At 39.9% G+C, this 21,183-nt stretch overlaps 1 protein-coding gene across 9 annotated transcripts in view; it reads right to left on the bottom strand.

The window, feature by feature from the left end:
• KIF1B (kinesin family member 1B) overlaps positions 1 to 21,183 on the bottom strand; it is a 151,316-nt gene that overhangs the window by 112,043 nt on the left and 18,090 nt on the right. For all 9 annotated transcript variants that reach the window (XM_070385216.1, XM_070385222.1, XM_070385218.1 and 6 more), the window contains exons 3-4: positions 1,287 to 1,363; positions 264 to 443 (exon numbers count right to left, since the gene is read on the bottom strand). In XM_070385216.1, the coding sequence (XP_070241317.1) occupies positions 264 to 443; positions 1,287 to 1,363 (257 nt within the window). The remainder of the gene's footprint in view (positions 1 to 263; positions 444 to 1,286; positions 1,364 to 21,183) is intronic.

The following is a 21,183-nucleotide window of genomic DNA, read 5'->3' as shown; positions in this document are numbered from 1 at the left end:
CGTGGCACCTACCATCACGTTTAAAAGCTGATAACATTGTTCAAAAGATAAAGTAACATGATGTTGGATATAAAGACAGACTGAATACATATCAGTCTTTTCCATCAGGCTGTGAGCTCCTCTGAAGGAAAGGGACAGGTGATTTACCTTTATGCCTTGCATACGATAGTCCCTGAGTAAATTTTTGCTAAATAAAAACTGTTAAAGTAATTAAGGATTAAGAGTAATAATGAACAGAAGTTTTTTGTTGCTGTGTTTTTCACCTGTGGAATGATGCCAGCCTGGCTTTCTTCTTGTTTACCCATCATTGTATAAGACTTTCCAGCACCAGTCTGCCCATAGGCAAAAATACAGACATTATATCCCTCAAAGGCATGTAAGAGCATTTCCTTTCCAATATCATTGTATACACGGTTTTGAGATGCAAAACAGGGATCTTCGGGCTGTAAAAGGAAAAATAAATGGCATTCATTCATACTTTTTCCTATGCTTATTAATTACTTCTATAATAAACAAGTGTTTCAAATCAGAATAGTGCCCACTATATATAGTTTATTTTTCTCATTAAACACACACACACACAGGTACTAGAGACATTCAGGCCACCCATACATAAAAATATTTACATGAAATTATCTGACATCATTACATTTCATTTTCCATAACCCTGAAAGTATCACTCTTCCATTCATAGGGAGCTCCAAGAAAATTTTCTTAAGTGGGAAATGCGACTAGAAAATCAAAGATCAAGTCCACATATAAAAATACTTCTTTGGGGACTTCCCTGGCAGTCTAGTAGTTAAGACTGCGTTCGTTCGCAATGCAGCGGAACATGGGTTTGATCCCTGGTTGGGGAAGAGCCCACATGCCAAATGCAACAAACTGCAACAAATGCATCCCACATGCAACAACTAATTCTTTGAACTCCCTCCAGGTAGTGCCTTTATTTCTCAATAAACACAGCTTTTGGAGAATGTTTTCCAGTCCCTTTCACATACTCTTCCCTTGGCAATTAGGCTTTGCAGTAGTTTAAAACATCTCCTACTCTAATGCAAAACAGGAAAAAAAAAAAGTGTGTAATAGAGACACAGAAGCAAACTTTAGGAACAATCACTAGAAGCCAGCAAGATTTGGGGTCCTGTAATTAGTAAGGGCACACTGCAAAAGGTCCTACTCTTCATTTGCCTAGATGTTGGTAATCTCTGCTTCCCCTGTAGACCCGCAGGCTCCTTCAAACCATTTAAAACCCACAACGTTCTACTACACTGCACCAGGGCTACACTCACCGAGGTGTGAGACCAGTAGGAGTAGTCAAAGCTGAAAGACTTTGGAGCTTCCTTTGGGTTCTTTGGGTTAATAATACCTGCAGGAGGAAAACGTTTTGATTTTATAAGTCACTCAATTAAATGTTAGTTCAACATGATATTATGCAATAAGCTCAAAACATTCAAATCAGTAAACTCATACAACTGAATCTCAATAGGGCAACTGAAAAATAAAATCAATCAAATTTTTAATAGATAGGGTCTATATATAGAACTCAAAAAAAAAAAAAAAAATCAGACCAACATTTACAAGATGTCACCAGGATTTACAAGAGAGCTTGGTATATAGTAGGTATTCAGTAAATATTCTGTGACTGAATCTAGGTAAGTTAGAAGAAAAGAAATCTGGAAATGGGCCATGGGACCATTTCAAGGTACTTCTTTAAGGCTTGAAATATATCAACACATTAAAAATAAAATATAGAAAAATTATTGAATTAATCCAACCACTTCTTGAAACAAACTCTTTTTAAAGATCTTATTATCTATTTAAGAAAAGCATTTAGTAAGGAAGCATTCATTGGAAGGATAGTTTTATTTCTGAAATCACTGTTTACATCAAAAGTGATTTCTTGGGTAATTAGTCCAGTTACATACTTCAGGGACTAGACTGAATACTGAGGCTTGGCTTCCCTTCTTCCTTCACATACACAAAGCTTTACTACCTCATATTTCACATGGAACAGAATCTTTGTAACATGTGGCCATGAAGTCGCCTCAAACACCAGGCATCTCAACCAATCCACTTCTCTAAGGCAGGGCCACATCCCAAGCTATCAGTGAGATCAGGATTAAAAAATAAATCTGTTCCCCAGGCAGCTGCTGCTTGGGACACAAATAGCAACAGTTGCTACGGTGCTTAGTTCTCTCTCACTGGATTCCACAGGGTATGGCCACACTTATGTTCCAACCTCAAATGCTGACAGAGGATTAATAAGGCTCACAGCACATAATCATGTGACAAGGAGACATGGTTCTAGAAAGAACATCTCCCCCACACACAAATGGTAATCTAAGCAAAGAAGTATGTTTCTAAACAAAAGGCCCTACCTGCAAGACTTAAATAGCAGCCAACGTTCATGGAGCACTTAATCTGGCTATAAGTACTTTCTATGCACAGACCTATTTAATCCTCCCAATTACTTAATAAGGCAGATGCTTTATTATCTCCATTTATAAAGAAACCATCACAAAGAGGTTAAGGAAAACCCAAGGCTACAGGGCTAGCTAGTGGCAATTCAGGATGTGAATCTGGGAAGTCCAGCTCCTGAGCCCAGACACCCACCACTCAAATACTCCGCACATGCAGCGATCACCAAGGAAAACACAGTAAGCCCCTTCTACACATGTGATTATGCATGTGCATGTACATTTATGACCACCTCAGACCCAAACCGTATAGGCATTGTTCAGAACTCTCCTCATCCATATGAAACAAGGAACTATGAGAATTACAGTTCCTAAAAGATGAAAGACCACACAGAAACTCTACCAAGAAAACGGAAATTAGCATCAGACTTGGTGAACCAGATTCCAGGTTTCAGTGGCTCAGCAAAAAGGAAAATCACAAGATACAGGAAATGACCTATGAAGTAGTCGTCACTACTCAAAACCATGGTGAACACCTGCTGTCATAAAACTTTAAGCCATATCTTATCCACTCTTAGGCTACTCACCGGCAGCACCAAGCTGCCAAGGACAACTTAAGAAAGGGCAAATGTGCCAATCCTGCCCCTTTGCTCTCCTTTCTCTAGTAAAGCAAAGAAAAACTACTCCAGCAAGTAATTTCCTTGAATCACACAAAATCCTTTCCTCTTCCTTAACAGACCCTTCTCCCTGATCTTTGAAACTTCTGAAACTAATAAATATTCCTAACTTTCAGCTTCAAAATCAAGCTGTTTTTTATTTTTATCTATTTTTTTGCTTTCCAGCTATTATGTATTCCACTCAGCACACAGATGCATGAATTTATTTAACAAACTTTGGCGGGGGTGGGGGCACATTTGCTGTGTATTGTGTTTGGTATACAAAGAAAGATAAGAAAGATACACCTTTTCTTTTTCAAATTTCTACTGAATGTTTATATTTTATTGAAGTAATACTGGCTTACAACATTAGATTAAGTTCATGTGTACAACATTTTATTTCTACTTCTGAATACATCAAACTACCTCTTAAATAACTGCCTTATTATTAACAAAAGTATCTTTACTTGAACATAAATAAATAAAAACAGAATTTTAAAGAGCCATTTATGTTAACAGTTATGTCAAACAAGATGAAATTTACCCACAATATTTTAAAATTTTTAATTGCTAAATGAAATAAGACACCTTGGAAAAATGCAAAATTTAATATTCTTGTTACCTGTTGTGGGGGGAATGTAGGCACACTCAGAAGGCATAGGTTATTTCCATATATTAGAATGGGAAGCAGTTATATTTACATATATATTATATATATATTATCTTGAATATATTAAATATTTACTAGCAAAAAATTTTAAGACTCTATAACTCTGTAAAGAGAAAAAACTGTGATAAAGATAAAATATTAATGACAGCACTTGAGCTCACAGACAATGAATTCACATTTTGAAAGGACGTGCCAGAGGATTTTTCTTTCTGAAGAGCTAAACTCTAACTCACTTCAAGTCGACTAAGAAACAGGATGTCTCCAAGCATTAATAAAAGAGGGGAGAGAGGAGAGTGTACATGTGTAAAGGATATAGGACTTGTAATCAGAGGACCAACATCAGTAAGAACAAGAAATATTTTTAGATTTTCTTACGACCTTGGGTGTTGTTACACTTTCGTATCCTCTCTAAAACTGAGGTAATACCTAGTTCACAGGATTAAATGAGGAAAGCACTACACAAATGCTAATTTTCAAAATTAGGTATTTTATCTTGTTTTAAATTCCCTCAATGGGTATGATAACCCATATTCTATGAGAAAAGTTTACTGGTAAAATAAGCTAATGCATAATACAAGAATTCAACTTCTTGGCAAGAGTCAATGAATCAATACTATATTGGAGTCCTTGAGACGTGACATCGAATCTCTGGTGCTCCTTCCCCATTAAAAATCCCTTCAGTACATGGACCATGTCTTATGGATCCTCTGTGCTGCCCTACATCAAGCAGGCACTCAGATGAATGTCCTCCCCGGGTCACATATAATTTTAATTTCATTGAATCCTGCACCATTTTCATGAAAAACAACAAAAAAGAAAAACCAAAACAGTATATACCTATGCAGTATACATGTAAAATACATGTATACAATATTTAAAAATACAGTAGTTAAAAAAAAAATTAATAAATTTTATCAACTTTCACCAAATAGACAGAGAACTCTATCACTGAAAAGACTGGGCAATATTTAAAACAGTGATTCTTGTATCAAAGTCAAATGAGCCAAAACACAGTGTGCAGGGCTTTTAATTTGTCTCTCATTCTTGGGCTCCAAAAACACTGCAAATGGTGACTGCAGCCATGAAATTAAAGGACATTTGCTCCTTGGAAGAAAGCTATGACAAACCTGGGCAGCATATTAAAAAGCAGAGACATTACTTTGCCGACAAAGGTCCATCTAGTCAAAGCTATGGTTTTTCTAGTAGTCATGTATGGATGTGAGAGTTGGACCATAAAGAAAGCTGAGCACCAAAGAATTGATGCTTTGGAACTGTGGTGTTGGAGAAGACTCTTGAGAGTCCCTTGGACTGCAAGGAGATCTGACTGGTCAATCTTAAAGGAAATCGGTCCTGAATATTCACTGGAAGGACTGACACTGAAACTCCAATACTTTGGCCACCTGATGTGAAGAGCTGACTCATTGGAAAAGACCCTGATGCTGGAAAAGACTGAAGGCAGGAGAAGGGGACAACAAAAGATGAGATGGTTGTATGGCATAACCGACTCAATGGACATGAGTTTGAACAAACTCTGGGAGTTGGTGATGGACAGGGAAGTCTGGTGTGCTGCAGTCCTTGGGGTTGGAAAGAGTCTGACACGACTGAGCAACTGAACTGAACTAAAAGCATTCACATGTGAGTGGAACTATAGCAATTAATGAATACGTTCAACATTTAAACCATATCTTCATCAATGCAAAAGGTACTACAAATATAGTATGCCTCCCAGGGTCAAGTGTCATCAGTGTACAGGCTTTCTCTAGGATAAATCAATTCTTCTTCTTCAAGGAAAGGATTCCTGGTATATTTTGAGGATGGGAGTTAAACGTAATTCTATTTTCTGAAGTGCTGCACTATACTTCATGGTGCTTTCTTTCATATAAAATTATTTCACACAGCTTTTCAAGACTCCTTCTACACCCGAGGCCTCCTCTTCTATCAAGATTTCTCTAAACACACTGTGTACTCCAGATCTGGACCCACCTCCACTAGCAATTTCCTGTAGACTATCATGGAATCACTTATGACTTTTTTCTCTCACTCTCCACATCTCATCTATGTTGTCAGTTCTATTTTGAAAATGTACTGAGAATCCCACAACTTGTCACCACCACCTTTATCACCATCCTGGTGCAAGCCACCTTCTCTCCCACCTGGATGCAACACCTCCTAACTGGGCTCCCCACTATCCTTTGGGCCTCTGAAAAGGCTCATCTCCACGCTGCAGGTAATGATCCTTCTCAGACGCAATCCAGACCAGCTCTAAGATGAGCCTCCAGGGAACCCTCCAATCGTACATTGAACAAAACTCCACTCCCTCCGCAACCTCCTCTCCAAAGAGGCACCCTTCACTCCAGTCCCACTGGCCTTCTTACTAGACACACATTCTCATCTCAGGGTCTCCATACTTACTACTCTGCAGGAATGTTTTCTCCCTGGCATCTGACCAGCACACGCCCCCAATTTCACACAGGTCTCCAACTGAACATCATTTTATCACAAGGCCCTTTTCTGATCATCCAATTTAAATCAGCATTCACTTCACTCTACATCCTCTTACCCTGCCTGATTTTTCTTCATTGCTCTCATAAGTACCTGATTTATTATATGAGTCACTGAGGTGAAAGTAAGTTCCATGAGACTAGAATTTCTGTTTCATTCACTGCTCTACTCTCTAGTACCAGGAACGTGCCTTACACATGGTAGATACTCAACATATACCAAAGAGCCAATGAATTCGTTAGTTTTATCTTTCCTTATAGATTGTCACTTCTTTGTGGCTGGAAACCATGACTCCTCTTTCTATATCACTCACAGTGCTGACTTGGTAAGTAGGTGATGCTTATGTGTGAACTGGAAGGTAGCTCTCTCAACACCACTTACTTCCTGAGTCTTCTCCCTGAGTAGCCAACGTGTTCAGCTTCTGGCAAGAATCATTAATCTCTGGGAAGGAGGTATCTAAATTTCAACCCAGATAACAGAAATACAGTTTCTAGGAAACAGCAGTAGTAGGTAAACCAGGAACAAGAGGAAAAATGACCAGGTTTTAAATAGTATAGGCATAAGAAGAATTACTGATGGAGGACAGCAGGAAGGGCAAGGATAACGGACAGTCATATGTTGGAGGCACAAGGGTGGAATGGGTATTGAAAAACCCTCTTCTTCCTCAGGTTTTCAGAACTGTTTCTTCAGTGGTTTTGTGATTAAAAAAAAAAAAAAAAAAAAAACCTGCTGCCAAGCAGGAGACACAGGTTTGATCCCTGAGTTAGGAGGATTCCCTGCAGAAGGAAATGACGATTCCAGTATTCTTGCCTGGAAATGCCATGAACAGAGAAGTGTGGCAGGCTACAGTCCATGGGGTTGCAAAAGAGACAGACACCACTTAGCGACTAAACAACAACACAACAGCTTACAGTTTGTATTTCACAGGAAATTCAGAATCTCATGGCAGACAGAGGTATCTTACCATTGAAATCTATTGCTGCAGGATTTTCTCCTGTGGTCTAGACATGATAAGCTTGCTTTGCGTGAGACTTCTTATGTAGGTATGAAGCACATTCTTGATCTCACACACAAGGCACACACCCTAGAGGCACTGCCCTATCATAAACACTAGAAGATGTAAATAAATGCCAAGTACTCAGCATTCAAGTAGTTCCACCTTCCCAAGTAGTTCCCCTGAAACATACATTCAATTAGAAGGGTGAGGCGCTCAGCATCTGGCTCAATGCCCAGCACAGAGCAGAGACTCAACAGGAAGTGGCTGAATCCCTGTTGAGTATCACAGCTGCAACCAGAATGGTGCATCAGTCAAAGCCCTTCAACCAAAGTACTGTCCCAACAGCATCCATCCAGAAAAGTCCATGCTCCTGATCTTTCTGCCTGTCTTCCAGTGGTCCCTGCCCTGCGTACGCATACTCAATGAGCTCCCAAGTCTGAAACAAAGCTAGTTTCTACACCAACATTGCTCTTTCTCAAAGGAAGGGTTATTGCAGAAGATTCCAAGATCCTAATTGAACAAAGGAAAAGTTAAGCAGCCCTTTCTTCATTGGGCACATGTACTGAGCACATTTATGAAGTACAAAGTATGTCCCAGGCACTGGGCTAGGGATGTGACGGCAAGCAAAAGAGTTCTTTCTGCCCTTCCAGAGCTCAGAATCAATGGAGGAGACAGACATACAATCCCACAAAATAAATACATGCTTTCAAATTCTGGCAAGATCCATGCTACCCAAGCACTGGGTCCTGTAAGAACATATAAACAGGAATTTACAAAAGGAAATATACAAAAAACAGACACTTTGTAGTCAGTAGACTCTGACTTGGTAAAAGAGAAAGCCAGGCTGAAGGATAAGTAGAAGACAGTGCTGATAATATTAGCTAACACTTCCTAGGAGGCAAAAGGGGTAAAGAATCTGCCTGCCAATGCAGGAGACACAGAGATGAGAGTTTGATCCCTGGGTCAGGAAGACCTCCTGGAGTAGGAAATGGCAATCTAATATTCTTGTCTGGAAAACTCCATGGGCAGAGGAGTCTGGTGGGCTACAATCCATAGGACCACAAAGAGTTGAACACGACTGAGCACGAACACTTCATATGTCCTGAGCACCGTGCTAACACATCACATGGACGCACTCGTTTAATCCACACAATAACCTTATGCAATCATCATCTCCACTTCACGTTCAGAGTGCCCTGAGCTCCCCAAGGCCAGAGCCTGAACTGGAATTTAGACCATCTGGCTCCAAGGCTCTGAACCACTGGGCAAGGTGCATCCCAGGCTAGGGAACTCCACTAAGAAGGCCTGGGGCAAAAATAAGCATGTGAATCACAGGTACTGGTCTGACAGGTGAAGTTCACGTGCAGTGAGCAGCAAAGAGTAGAAAAGCACTAAAATCTCAGGATCATGGGCAGACTCCAAGGAGCGGGTGAATCCCTGCCCAATGAGAAGCCACTGGAGTGACTTGGTTACAGTGATGGATGGGCTACAGCATGGAGAAAAGACTAGAAGAAAGCATGAATGGAAGTGTGGAGACCAATTACACAGAACACAACCACCACTGTAGAATGTTTGGGAACTTCTGCTTGCCATTTACATAAAAACTCCCATGAGAACTGCATCAGGCATCAGAAACCCCTAAGTTCCAGTGTGTGGCATTTGTGGGGGCCAAGAGAAAGAAAGGTCTATATCAAAACCATTGCGTTTCTTGATCCAAAATGGAATTTTGTTTTACAATTTGACCCAATATTCAATAATCAAAACCTATAATGATCTAGGAAATATTTCTAGAAGATATTATTATTAAATATTTTAACAGTGAAGAAAATAGAATACTATAGAAGATTTGATCTAACCTCACTGTGAGTATGCAATATCATTCTAGGGTTCATCTATAACTCGGCACATAATAAACAGTAAGCACCAATTTTCTTATCTGTAAACCAGGTACAATAATGGAGCCTAACTTTATAGAATTGTTGGATACCAATCAACGTCAAGAGTTTTAGCTCAGGACCTAGCATAAAGTAAATATTCACAATATTCTTTCATTTAACAAATATTTGGGTGCCTACCATGCCCCACGCAAGAAGGTATCCAGTGAAAAATCAGTTCCTGCCTTGAAGGAGCTTACATTCTAACCAGGAAATCAGACAGTTAACTAAGAGAGATAGTATAACCTGGTGAAGAAAATTAAAGAAGAGCTAGGAGATACAAAGTGGCAGTGGAGGTGGGAGGAGTGATGAGAACAGGCAGACTGCCATGTCTGAGAAGATGATGTTTGAGCAGGGATCTGCAGGACATTTAGGGTACTGCAGGGCCACCAGTATAAACAATAATGACCTGTGATGTCAGAGAGCTAGCCAGATTGTGTGGTCAAGGTGAGAATCTTTAGTTATATTCTAAAAGTGACAAGAAACCAAAAAAGGATTTAAAGCACAGGGGTGAAACAATGAGGTTTCAGTTCAGTTCAGTCACTCAGTCATGTCCCACTCTTTGCAACCCCACAGAATGAAGCATGCCAGGCTTCCCTGTCCATCACCAACTCCAGGAGCTTGCTCAAACTCATGTCCATCGAGTACGTGATGCCATCCAACCATCTCATCCTCTGTCACCCCCTTCTCTTCCTGTCTTCAATCTTTCCCAGCATCAGGGTCTTTTCCAATGAGTCCATTCTTCACATCAGGTGGCCAAAGTATTGGAACTTCAGCTTTAGCATCGGTTCTTCCAATGAATATTCAGAGCTGATTTCCTTGAGGACTGACTGGTTGGATCTCCCTGCAGTCCAAGGGACTCTCAAGAATTTTCTCTAACACCATAGTTCAAAAGCATCAATTCTTTGGCACTCAGCTTTCTTTATGGTCCAACTCTCACATCCATACACGACTACTGGAAAAACCACAGCTCTGACTAGACAGACTTTTGTTGGCAAAGTAAAGCCTCTGCTTTTTAATACACTGCCTAGGTTTGTCATAGTTTTTCTTCCAAAGAGCTAATATCTTTATGGCTGCAGTCACCATCTACAGAGATTCTGGAGCCCAAGTAAGTAAAGTCTGTCACCGTTTCCATTGTTTTCTCATCTATTTGCCATGAAGTGATGGAACTGGATGCCATGATCTTAGTTTTTTGAATGTTGAGTTTTAAGCCATGTCTAAAATAGGACTCTGGCTGCTGCATAGGAACAAAAGCAGAAGGAGAAAGACAGGAAGCTACTGGAGTGTTCTTGGACAAGAGTGCAAATGATAAAAAGTAACCAGATTCAGGAGAGATGGTGAAAGCAGAGAAAACAAAATTGATTTACTGATGAATTACACATGGTCTGTAAGAAAAAGAGAGAAGACTAGAGTGACTCCAATATTTCTGGTCTGGAATCGGTTCTGTTGAAGACATGCTGAGTTTGAGATAACGTCTTAGACCTTTAAGTACAGTTAAGTTAGCAGTTGGGTAGACAAGTCTAGAGTTCTAAAAAGGGGTTCAGGCTGGAGAAATGAGTTTGAGAGTTACCGTCACCTCAGAGACATTTAAAACCTTGAGCCTAGATGAAATCACCTAGGGAGTCTGTCTTCTCTGAAGACAGAAAAGATATCAAAGAGAAGAGACGAAGTCCTGGTGTACTTTCAACACAGGAAATAAGGTAAGAGAAGAGAATGGCCTGTGAGGAAGGCAGGCAATCAGGAGAGGACAGGATCCTGAGAGACAAAAGACAAAGGAAGTCAGGCTATGTTAGTGACTGTCATTAGTGTTTATCATCATAACCATCTTTGGACTCCCCAGAGGAAGAGTCTTTTTTGTTCAGGTGATCTACTCACATCCCCATAACTCACTCTGCTCATCCTCACCTCTGGGCCTTGGCTCCCATCACCATCCACATCTCATCTGGCTTTAAGGCTGTTTCCTTAAGTCTCCCTTCATAAATCAGAAAGGCAGCCTTAGAACTGAAGGTCTGATTTGATTGTATCTTCCCCAAGTCCACAGGGTAGATAACTTCACATTTATTTATCCTCCCCTGCAGCTTTCACAACTTGCCCCTTTTGTCTTCAAACTTTTTTTTCTTCCTGCTGATATCCCTTACCTTAGGAGAACTAGAGAAGAGAGAAGAGGATAGCATCTTTGATGTAAAGGCCTGAAGACCCTTATCCAAGATAAATGGAAATGCCTTTAAAATGATTTCCATAAAATGTTCTATAGGTTTTAGTTTATTGATGAACCACAAGACCATCTTCTCTTTCTTGGAGTCCCTTCAAGTCAAAATTAGCTTTTAAACGACTGCTAAGTCCCCCAAATTAACCCCCTTTTTTCCCTTGCCTTCTTTCCAACTTTGTTACTTCAGCATCAAGATGCAGAAATAATCTTTTAATTACTAAGTCCTAGAAAACAAGGCAGTCAAAACAAGAGTTGTACTCAAAAAGCCCTTTTATTCTCCAGAATAAATTTATTTATCTAATATCTCAAAGTCTCTATGTAGCAATTACACTGTTGTTGGCAAACTATTAAAGATTTTTGCCTGCAACTACAATTAACATATCATTGTGGCAACAGAGTAACTTTAAATTAACTTTTCTAAAACAGCATGTTTTGAGTTTGTTAAAAATCCTAGTGATATCTTCAGCACCAACTTCCATTTCCAAAAGCTTTCTATATCCAAATTTAAGAAATATGGCATTTTTTAAAATTTATATCCAAAACCATAAAACTAAACCCCATAAGCAGCTTCTTCCCAACTTAGAATAATGTATTTTCAAAATATATTAAAATGGTATAAAGTATATTACCATAAAGTAGATTTGAGCAAAGATCGACAATCATAAAATTTCCTAATCATTTAAAATAACAAAATTAGATTCTAAATCTTATAAAATAGGATAAATTGTACTGTATATGTTTACAACATAGCTGACCCTTGAACAACACAGGTTTGAAATGCATGGGTCCACTTACATGTGGACTGTTTTCAATAGTAAATACACAGTACTACACAATCTAGGGTTGGTTAAATCCATGGATGCAAACCACGGATACAAAGGGTCAACAGATTATAGGCAGATTTTAAACTGCTGAGGGTCGCCACCCTAACCCCCTTGATATTCAAGGGTCAACTATACACTCAATCTCAGAGTATTAAAAAGTAAGTCAGAAAGAGAAACACAAATACCATATGATAGCACTTATATGTGGAATCTAAAATATAACACAAATGAACATAGTTACAAAACAGAAACAGACTCAGAGACATGGAAAACAAACTTAGGTTTACCAAAGGGGAAAAGGGCGTAGAAGAGGGATAAATTAGGAGTTCAGAATTAGCAGATACAAACCACTATATATAAAAGTAGATGAACAACAAGGTCCTACAGAGCATTGGGAACTCTATTTAATGTCCTGTAATAAATCATAATGGAAAAGAATATCAAAAAGAAAATAGATATAAGAAGATATATATATATATCAATATCAGAATGACTTTGCTGTACACCAGAAACTAACATTGTAAATCAACTATGCTGCTGTTAAGTTGCTCAGTTGTGTTGGACTCTGTGACCCCATGGACTGCAGCACTCCAGGATTCCCTGTCCTTCACTATCTCCCAGAGTTTGCTCAAATTCATATCCATTGAGTCAGTGATACTATCCAACCATCTCATCCTCTGTCGCCCCATTCTCCTGCCATCAGTCTTTCCCAGCATCAGGGTCTTTTCCAATGAGTTGGCGCTTCCCATCAGGCGACCAAAGTATTGGAGCTTCAGCTTCAGCATCAGTCCTTCCAATGAATATTCAGAGCTGATTTCCTTTAGGACTGACTGGTTGGATTTCCTTGCAATCCAAGGGACTCTCAGGAGTCTTCTCTAGTACCATAGTTCAAAAGCATCAATTCTTTGGCGCTCAGCCTTCTTTATGGTCCAGCTCTCACATTCATACATGACTACTGGAAAAACCATAGCTTTGACTAGATGGACCTTTGTCAGCAAAGTGATGTCTCTGCTTTTTAATACACTGTCTAGGTTTGTCATAGCTTTTCTTCAAAAGAACAAAAACTTTTTAATTTCATGGCGGCAGTCTCCATCTGCAGTGCATCTGCAGTGATTCGGGACCCCAAGAAAATAAAGTCTGTCACTGCTTCTATTGTTTTCCCATCTATTTGCCATGAAGTGATGGGACCAGATGCCATGATCTTAGTTTTTTGAATGTTGAGTTTCAAGCCAGCTCTTCACTCTCCTCTTTCACTTTCATCAAGAGGTTCTTTAGTTGCTCTTCACTTTCTGCCATTAGGGTGGTGTCATCTGCACTTGAGATTATTGATATTTCTCTTGGCAATCTTGATTTCAGCTTGTGCTTCATCCAGCCCAGCATTTCTCATGATGTACTCTGCATATAGCTTAAATAAGCAGGGTGACAACCTATAGCCCTGACATACTTCTTTCCCAATTTGGAACCAGTCTGTTGTTCCTTGTCCAGTTCTAACTGTTGCTTCTTGACCTGCATACATGTTTCTCAGGAGGCAGGTAAGGTGATCTGGTATTCCCATCTCTTTTAAGAATTTTCCACAGTTTGCTGTGATCAACACAAAGGCTTTAGTGTAGTCAATGAAGTAGAAGTAGATGTTTTCCTGGAATTCCCTTGCTTTTTCTATGATTCAGCAGATGTTGGCAAATCAACTATACTTCAATTAAAAGGAAAAAAATGAGGGTTCTGGAGTAAGACAGCACCAGTTCATTTTCTATTTCTCTCAGTCCTAAATGTGAGACCTTAGGCAAGTTAACCAGAATTCATGCCCTCATCTGTACTATGGGGAAAATAAGAATATCTGCCATAGGACTGTTCTGATAATTAAATGAGTTAGTCTGTAAGGGCCTAATAGTGGCTGGCACAGCTTAAGTGTTTAACTGGTAATCGTGGTGGTTTTTCCCCCACTAAAAGGCAATTTAAAAAGTAAAAGCTGCTTTTGTTTCCCCCTTCACCAATTTTACCTTCTCTATTTTATTCACAGCTACAAAAGGAACTCTGGAATCAGACCTGAACAATGTCACAGGGAAACAGTAACTGTAGTTAAATCATTTCGTCATTTGTACAGCTTCTGCTAATTCTAGCCCTACAGTTTTCTGTTCTGCCAAAACAAAAGAGGCTTCCCAGACATTCTCTATCTTTCCTGGCCCTGCCCCTCAATTATTCAGATCTCTCTCCTAAAGCCTCATAAAGGTCAGCACACTGCTTTGATCACTTAACTCTCAGACTAAACACACTCTGGGTCCCTAGTTACCTCCCAGCCCATGCTTGCTGAATAACAAAAATCTCAATTCCCACAGATCTCTCAAGGACCTAATTTCTTATTTCTTTTTCTTACCACCTATTGTACAAAGCATTCATCTCTACACAGTACAGCCAAGAACAATTCTTACCCCAATAGAAATGTTTTTTCATAAAATAAGCACATTGTTGATATATGACCAAAAATTAAATCTCCAAAAATCAACTTGGCCCACGAGATGACAGGCAGCAGCAGCCCCTTCCCTTCTCAGTCTCTCTAACTGCTCCGGATTTCCTAGCTCTCACTGCAGTGCTTCACACTTCACTGGGAAGCTACCAAAAGCAATAAGCACTTCGATGTTGGCACAGACTTTCAAAAATGAACTAAAAAAAAAAAAAAAAAAAACTCCAAAATATTTCTTGAGAATCACAAAGAAGGCATTGAAAAAAAAAAAAAAAACCAACAAAACTGGGCATGGTTGTTTTCCCCTTTGAAAAAAGCAACATATGCATATAAAAAGGCCACCTGAAGTATAGTCTGGATTTAATCAAGACAACCTCTTTTGACTAGATGCAAAACAGCAGGTTTCCTAAAAGATTTTTTTCAGTCTTCCCTCTTTGCTGTTTCACAATCTAGATGTGAAAACAACTTATTTAGATAATTAAAGAACTCTGAATTATACATTATAATAAAAAGCAATTCCAGATATACAATAGCAATGGCCTCCTCCTTTAATGACAGGCTCAACTGTTTCTGCCTTTAAATGTATATTCCCATCGAATACAACAATTTAGGTACCAAAAGCAACCACAAAAAACAATCTGACGGGGCTTCCCTGGCGGCTCAGTGGTAAAGAATCGCCTGCTAATTCAGGAGATATGGGTTAGATCTCTGGTCTGGGAATATTCCACATGCTGCATAGCAACTAAGCCCATGCGCCTCAAATATTGAGCCTGTATACTAGAGCCTGGGAGCCACAACCACTGAGCCTATGTGCTGCACTAACTGAAGTTCGAGCGCCCTAGAGCCTGTGCTCTGCAACAAGAGAAGCCCGAGCACTGCAACTAGAGAGTAGCCCCCAATGCCAAAACTAGAGAAAAGCCCAAGCAGCACTGAAGACTCAACATAGCATAAAAAATAAATAAACAAAAAATTTTTATTTGCTATATCATGTTTAAAAGCGTTTTGTTTTTGTTCAGTCGCTCAGTTGTGTCCGACTCTGTGCGATCCATGCACTGCAGCATGCCAGGCTTCCCTGTCCTTCACCAACTCCCAGAGTTTGCTCAAACTCATGTTCATTGAGTCGATGATACTATCCAGCCATCTCATCCTCTGTCATCCCCTTCTCCTCCTGCCTTCGATCTTTCCCAGCATCAGGGTCTTTTTCAATGAGTCAGCTCTTCATATCAGGTGGCCAAAGTGCTGGAGCTTCAGCTTCAACATCAGTCCTTCCAAGGAATATTCAGGGTTGATTTCCTGTAGGACTGACAGGTTTGATCTCCATGCTGTCCAAGAGACTCTCAAGAGTCTTCTCCAGCACTACAGTTCAAAAGCATCAATTCTTCAGCACTCAGCCTTCTTTCTGGTCCAACTTACACATTAGTACATGACTACTGGAAAAACCACAGCTTTGACTATATGGACCTTTGTTAGCAAAGTGATGTCTCTGTTTTTTAATACAATGTCTAGGCTTGTCATAGCTTTTCTTCCAAGGAGCAAGTACCTTTTTTCCCCATAATATATATACTTTATTGAAGAATAGTTGAATTACAATAAGCATCTTTTAATTTCGTGGATGCAGTCACTATCCAGTGATTTTTGGAGCCAAAGAAAATAAAATCTACCACTGTTTCCACTTTTTCTCCATCTATTTGGCATGAAGTGATAGCACTGGATGCCACGATCTTATTTTTTTAAATGTTGAGTTTCCAGCCAGCTTTTTCACTCTTCTCTTTCACCTTCATTAAGAGGCTCTTCAGTTCCTCTTCGATTTCTGCCATTAGGGTGGTATCATCTGCATATCTGAGGTTGTCGATATTTCTCCCATCAATCTTGATTCCAGCCTGGGATTCATCCAGCCCAGCATTTTGCACAATATACTCTGCCTAGAAATTAAATAAGCAGGGTGACAATATACAGCCTTGATGAATTCCTTTCCCAATTTTGAATCAGTTCCTTGTTCCATGTCCAGTTCTAATTGCTGCTTCTTGACATGCACACAGGTTTCTTGGGAGGCAGGTAAGGAGGCCTGGTATTCCCATCTCTTTAAGAATATTCCACAGTTTGTTGTGATCCACACAGTCAAAAGCTTTGATGTAGTCAATGAAGCAAAAGTAGATGTTTTTCTGGAATTTCCTTGCTTTTTCTATGATCCAACAGATGTTAGCAATTTGATCTCTGGTTCTTCTGCCTTTTCTAAATCCAGCTTGTACATATGGAATTTCTCAGTTCACATACTGTTGAAGCCTAGCTTGAAGGATTTTGAGCATTACCTTGCTAGCATGTGAAATGAGCACAATTGTACAGCAATTTTAACATTACCCTTCTTTGGGACTGGAATGAAAACTGACCTTTTTCAGTCCTGTGGCCACTGTTGAGTCTTCCAAATTTGCTGACATAGTGAGTGTAGCATTTTAACGGTATCATCTTTTAGAATTTGAAAAAGCTCAGCTGGAATTCCATCTCTTCCACTAGCTTTGTTCGTAGTAATGCTTCCTAAGGCCCACTGGACTTCACACTCCAAGATGTCTGGCTCTAGGTGAGTGACCACACCATGGTGGTTATCCAGGTCATTAAGACCTTTTTAATACAGTTCTGTGTATTCTTGCCACCTCTTCTTAATATCTTCGGCTTCTATTAGGTCCTTACTGTTTCTGCCCTTTATAGTGCCCATCTCTGCATGAAATGTTCCCTTGGTATGTCCAATCTTCTTGAAGAGATCTCTAGTCTTTCCCATTCTATTGTTTCCCTCTATTCCTTTGCACTGTTCACTTAAGAGGGCTTCCTTGTCTCTCCTTGCTATTCTCTGGAACTCTGCGTTCAATTGGCTATATCTTTCCTTTTCTCCTTTGCTTCTTGCTTCCCTTCTTTCCTGAGCAATGTGTAAGGCCACCTCAGACAACCATTTTGCCTTCTTGCATTTCTTTTTCTTTGGGATGGTTTTGGTTACCACTTCCTGTACAATGTTATGAACGTTCGTCCATAGTTCTTCAGGCACTCTATCAGATTTAATCCCTTGAATTAAATAGTTGTCACTTCTATTGTATAATCATAAGAGATTTGATTTAGGTCATACCTGAATGGTCCAGTGTTTTTCCCTACTTCCTACAATTTAAGCCTAAATTTTGCAATAAGGAGTTCCTGATCTGAGCCACAATCAGTTCCTGGTCTTGTTCTTGCTGACTACATAAAGCTTCCCTGGTGGCTGAGACAGTAAAGAATCTGTCTGCAATGTAGGAGATCCAGGTTTGATCCCTGGGTGGGGAAGAACCCCTAGAGAAGGGAATGGCAACACACTCCAGTATTTTTGCCTGGGAAAGCCCATAAACTGAGGAACCTAGCAGGCGACAGTCCATAGGGTTGCAAAGAGTCAGACACAACTTAGAGAATAAACAACAACAAAACATAAAAAGAACAAATCTGAATCAGTTCTACTGAGATGGATAAACCTAGAGCCTGTCATACGCAGTGAAAAGAAAAAAGAAAGTGAAAGTCGCTCAGTCATGTCTGACTCTTTGCCACCTGATACTGGAGTGGGTAGCCTTTCCCTTCTCCAAGGGATCTTTCCAACCCAGGAAGCGGACCCAGGTCTCCCGCATTGCAGGTGGATTCTTTACCAGATGAGCCCCAGGGAAAGCCCCATACAGAGTGAAGTAAGTCAGAAAGAGAAAAACAAGTCTTGTATATTAATGCATATATATGGAATCTAGAAATAGGGCACTGATGAACCTATGTGCAGGGCAGGAATAGAGACACAGACATAAAGACAGACGTATGGACACAGGCGGGATGGAGAGGGTGGGACAAACTGAGAGAGTAGGACTGGAACATATATATTTGTTGTTGTTGTTCAGTCACTAAGTTATGTCCGACTCTTTTCGACCCCATGAACTGCAGCATGCCAGGCTTCTCTGTCCATCACTCTCTCCCTGAGTTTGCTCAAAAGCATGTCATTGAGTCAGTGTTGCTATCCAACCATCCCATCGTCTGTCATCCCCTTCTCCTCCTGCCCTCAATTTTTCCCAGCATCAGGTAAAATAGCTAGCTAGTGGAAAGTTTCTGTATAACACAGTGAGCTCAACTCGGTGCTCTGTGACAACTCAGAAGGGCGGTGTGGAGGGGGGAGGTAGAAGGGAGGTTCAAGGAGGAAGAGACATGCATATCTATGGCTGATTCATGCTGATGTATGGCAGAAACCAACACAACATTGTAAAGCAATTATTCTCCAGTTAAAAAGAAAAAAAATGTGCTAAGTTACAGAAAAATTAATCTCATCTAGTAGAGGGTGCAATCTAATGCCCTTCCTTAAGACCATAAACTTTATCCAGTATAAGAAAAACCTAAGAAACAGGAATACATTTCAAAATGTCAGTTTAGTAAGTTGCCGTATGAGAAATCATTGAGTACCAAATAGAACTGTGAGAACGCAACAGACAGTGCAGCACCTGGACCTTCCCTTTATCAACCCATTCCAAAAGTCATTCTAAAGGGCAAAACTGGTTTCCATCAACCCCAACTGAGTAAATATAATACCATTTCAGGGGCACCTTTATTTCTCCATCCCAAACACACACAATGAAAGGTCACTGCTATAGCTCAAGTCTTTCTCTTTTTTTTTTTTTGCAGGTACAAAGTATATTATTAGAGACACACCACAACAACTAGTGGGAGAGCACACAGAGAAGTGGTTTGTTCAGTTAAGAAGCAAGGCAGAGATGCACACCCAGAGAGAAAGGGTGTGGCTGTCCCCCGTGGTGAGGAGGAGCCTAGCGCCAAGTCTGGACCACAGAAAAAGTGTTTCATGTTAGAATTTTTAAAAAAGTTTAGTGCCACTGGTACCCAAGCTGATCTCATTCCTTGGCCAGGAATCAAACCCGGGCCCCCTGTGCTGGCAGCACGGAGTCTTAACTGCTGGACTACCAGGCAAGTCCCATTTATTTTCGTGCAGTTATATTAATTTATGCCAGAAAAAGCATACAGATTTGTAAGAATTCCTTTCAAAAGTCTTCCTTTCCAAGCTCCCTTTTGTCCCAGTCCTTCCCCCATTCCAGATTTTCATTAATGGACATGAAGTCATTCTCTGTACCAGTTGTGATGTGCAGCATGTGGTTTAGAAATGCACATGTGTGAATAAAAAAGCCTTTTAAAATGTACAATGAAAGTAATCAGCAGGGAAAAAAAAAAACCCAAGATTTCTTTTATCCCACCTTAATACCTGGGCCTAGGGAAAAAATAAATAAAAGACCCCAGGCTCAGGAAGATTAATAAAAATATGAAGGGGAATTACCAAAGGGCTGGAGACAGACTATTATGGTTAAAAACAAAGCCAAAGATCAGAGGGGAATTTATGCAGTTTCAAAGTCTCCAGATTTACAAACATAACCTAACCATAAATGTGAGCAGTAAGAGCATTAATTTTCTCCCATTTTCCTTTTTTAAAGTAATTAGACAATAAAAAATGCTTCCGAAGTGGGAGAAATTTAGAATATAACGGGGTATTATTAAACAAAGCTATTTGTATGCACTCTAGTCTTCAAAATGTCAAGGCAGTAACCTTTATCTGTGCCATGGAAAACACTCCCTCTGAGACCAGAAAGAGCTTGAATAAAACTGCCACTACTCAGTTTTCAACTCTGGCACATTCCCTAAAGTACTCTTCACCCTCTTCTACTTTTTCATAAGAGACCTTATGGCAGGAACATTCCACTGCATTCCATCAACAATCAGCTTTAATCCCCGTGAGCAACAGTCCAGGCCAGCTTGCCAGCATAGCAGTCTTTTAATGCAGCTAACACATGTGGCTATAGCAAATTCATTTCATTTTTTGCAACAATTCAAGGTTCCAAATCCATGCTCTCTCCCAATCTTAAGCCCAATTTTTTAAAAAAACAAGCCATTAATACTTTCTAAATATAACAAATTGGCTCACGTGAAATCTCTCACTCAGAAGTTATTTGGATTACGTGTTAGTCAAATTACTAAGAAAATGCCATATAAAATTGCAGGGGAAAAAAAAAAGAAAACAGCAGAAAACTGAAAAACGCCAAAAATTCTAGAGGAAAATGTCTCTGATACAATTAGTGAATTAGCTTTTGAAGAACAAACACCTTTCAGAGGAACCAAAATTACCCCAAACTTATGACAAAGCATTCAGCTAGAAAACTAACACTACTTTTTCTAAGGCTAATGAGGGGTTTTTGTTTCAGGAGACTAATGTTGTTTTAAAAGTCACAAATTTCTCCTGGAGAATGTTTAAATGCAAAGAGGCAATGTGTTACAGGAGATTCCCAGGTGGCACAGTGGTGAAGAATCCACTGGCTAATGCAGGAGACTCAGGAGACACAGGTTAGATTCCTGGGTGGGGAAGATCCTCTGGAGTAGGAATGGCAACCCACTCCAGTATTTCTTGCCAGGAAAATTCCATTGACAGAGGAGCCTGGCAGGGCTCCATGGGGTCGCAAAGAGTTGGACATGACTGAGTGA

Source organism: Bos mutus, chromosome 16 (assembly GCF_027580195.1).
Source record: "Bos mutus isolate GX-2022 chromosome 16, NWIPB_WYAK_1.1, whole genome shotgun sequence".
In the NCBI taxonomy this organism is placed as follows: Eukaryota; Metazoa; Chordata; class Mammalia; order Artiodactyla; family Bovidae; genus Bos; species Bos mutus.
The sequence above is the reverse complement of the archived record's forward strand: the minus strand, read 5'-3'. Positions and strand labels throughout refer to the sequence as shown.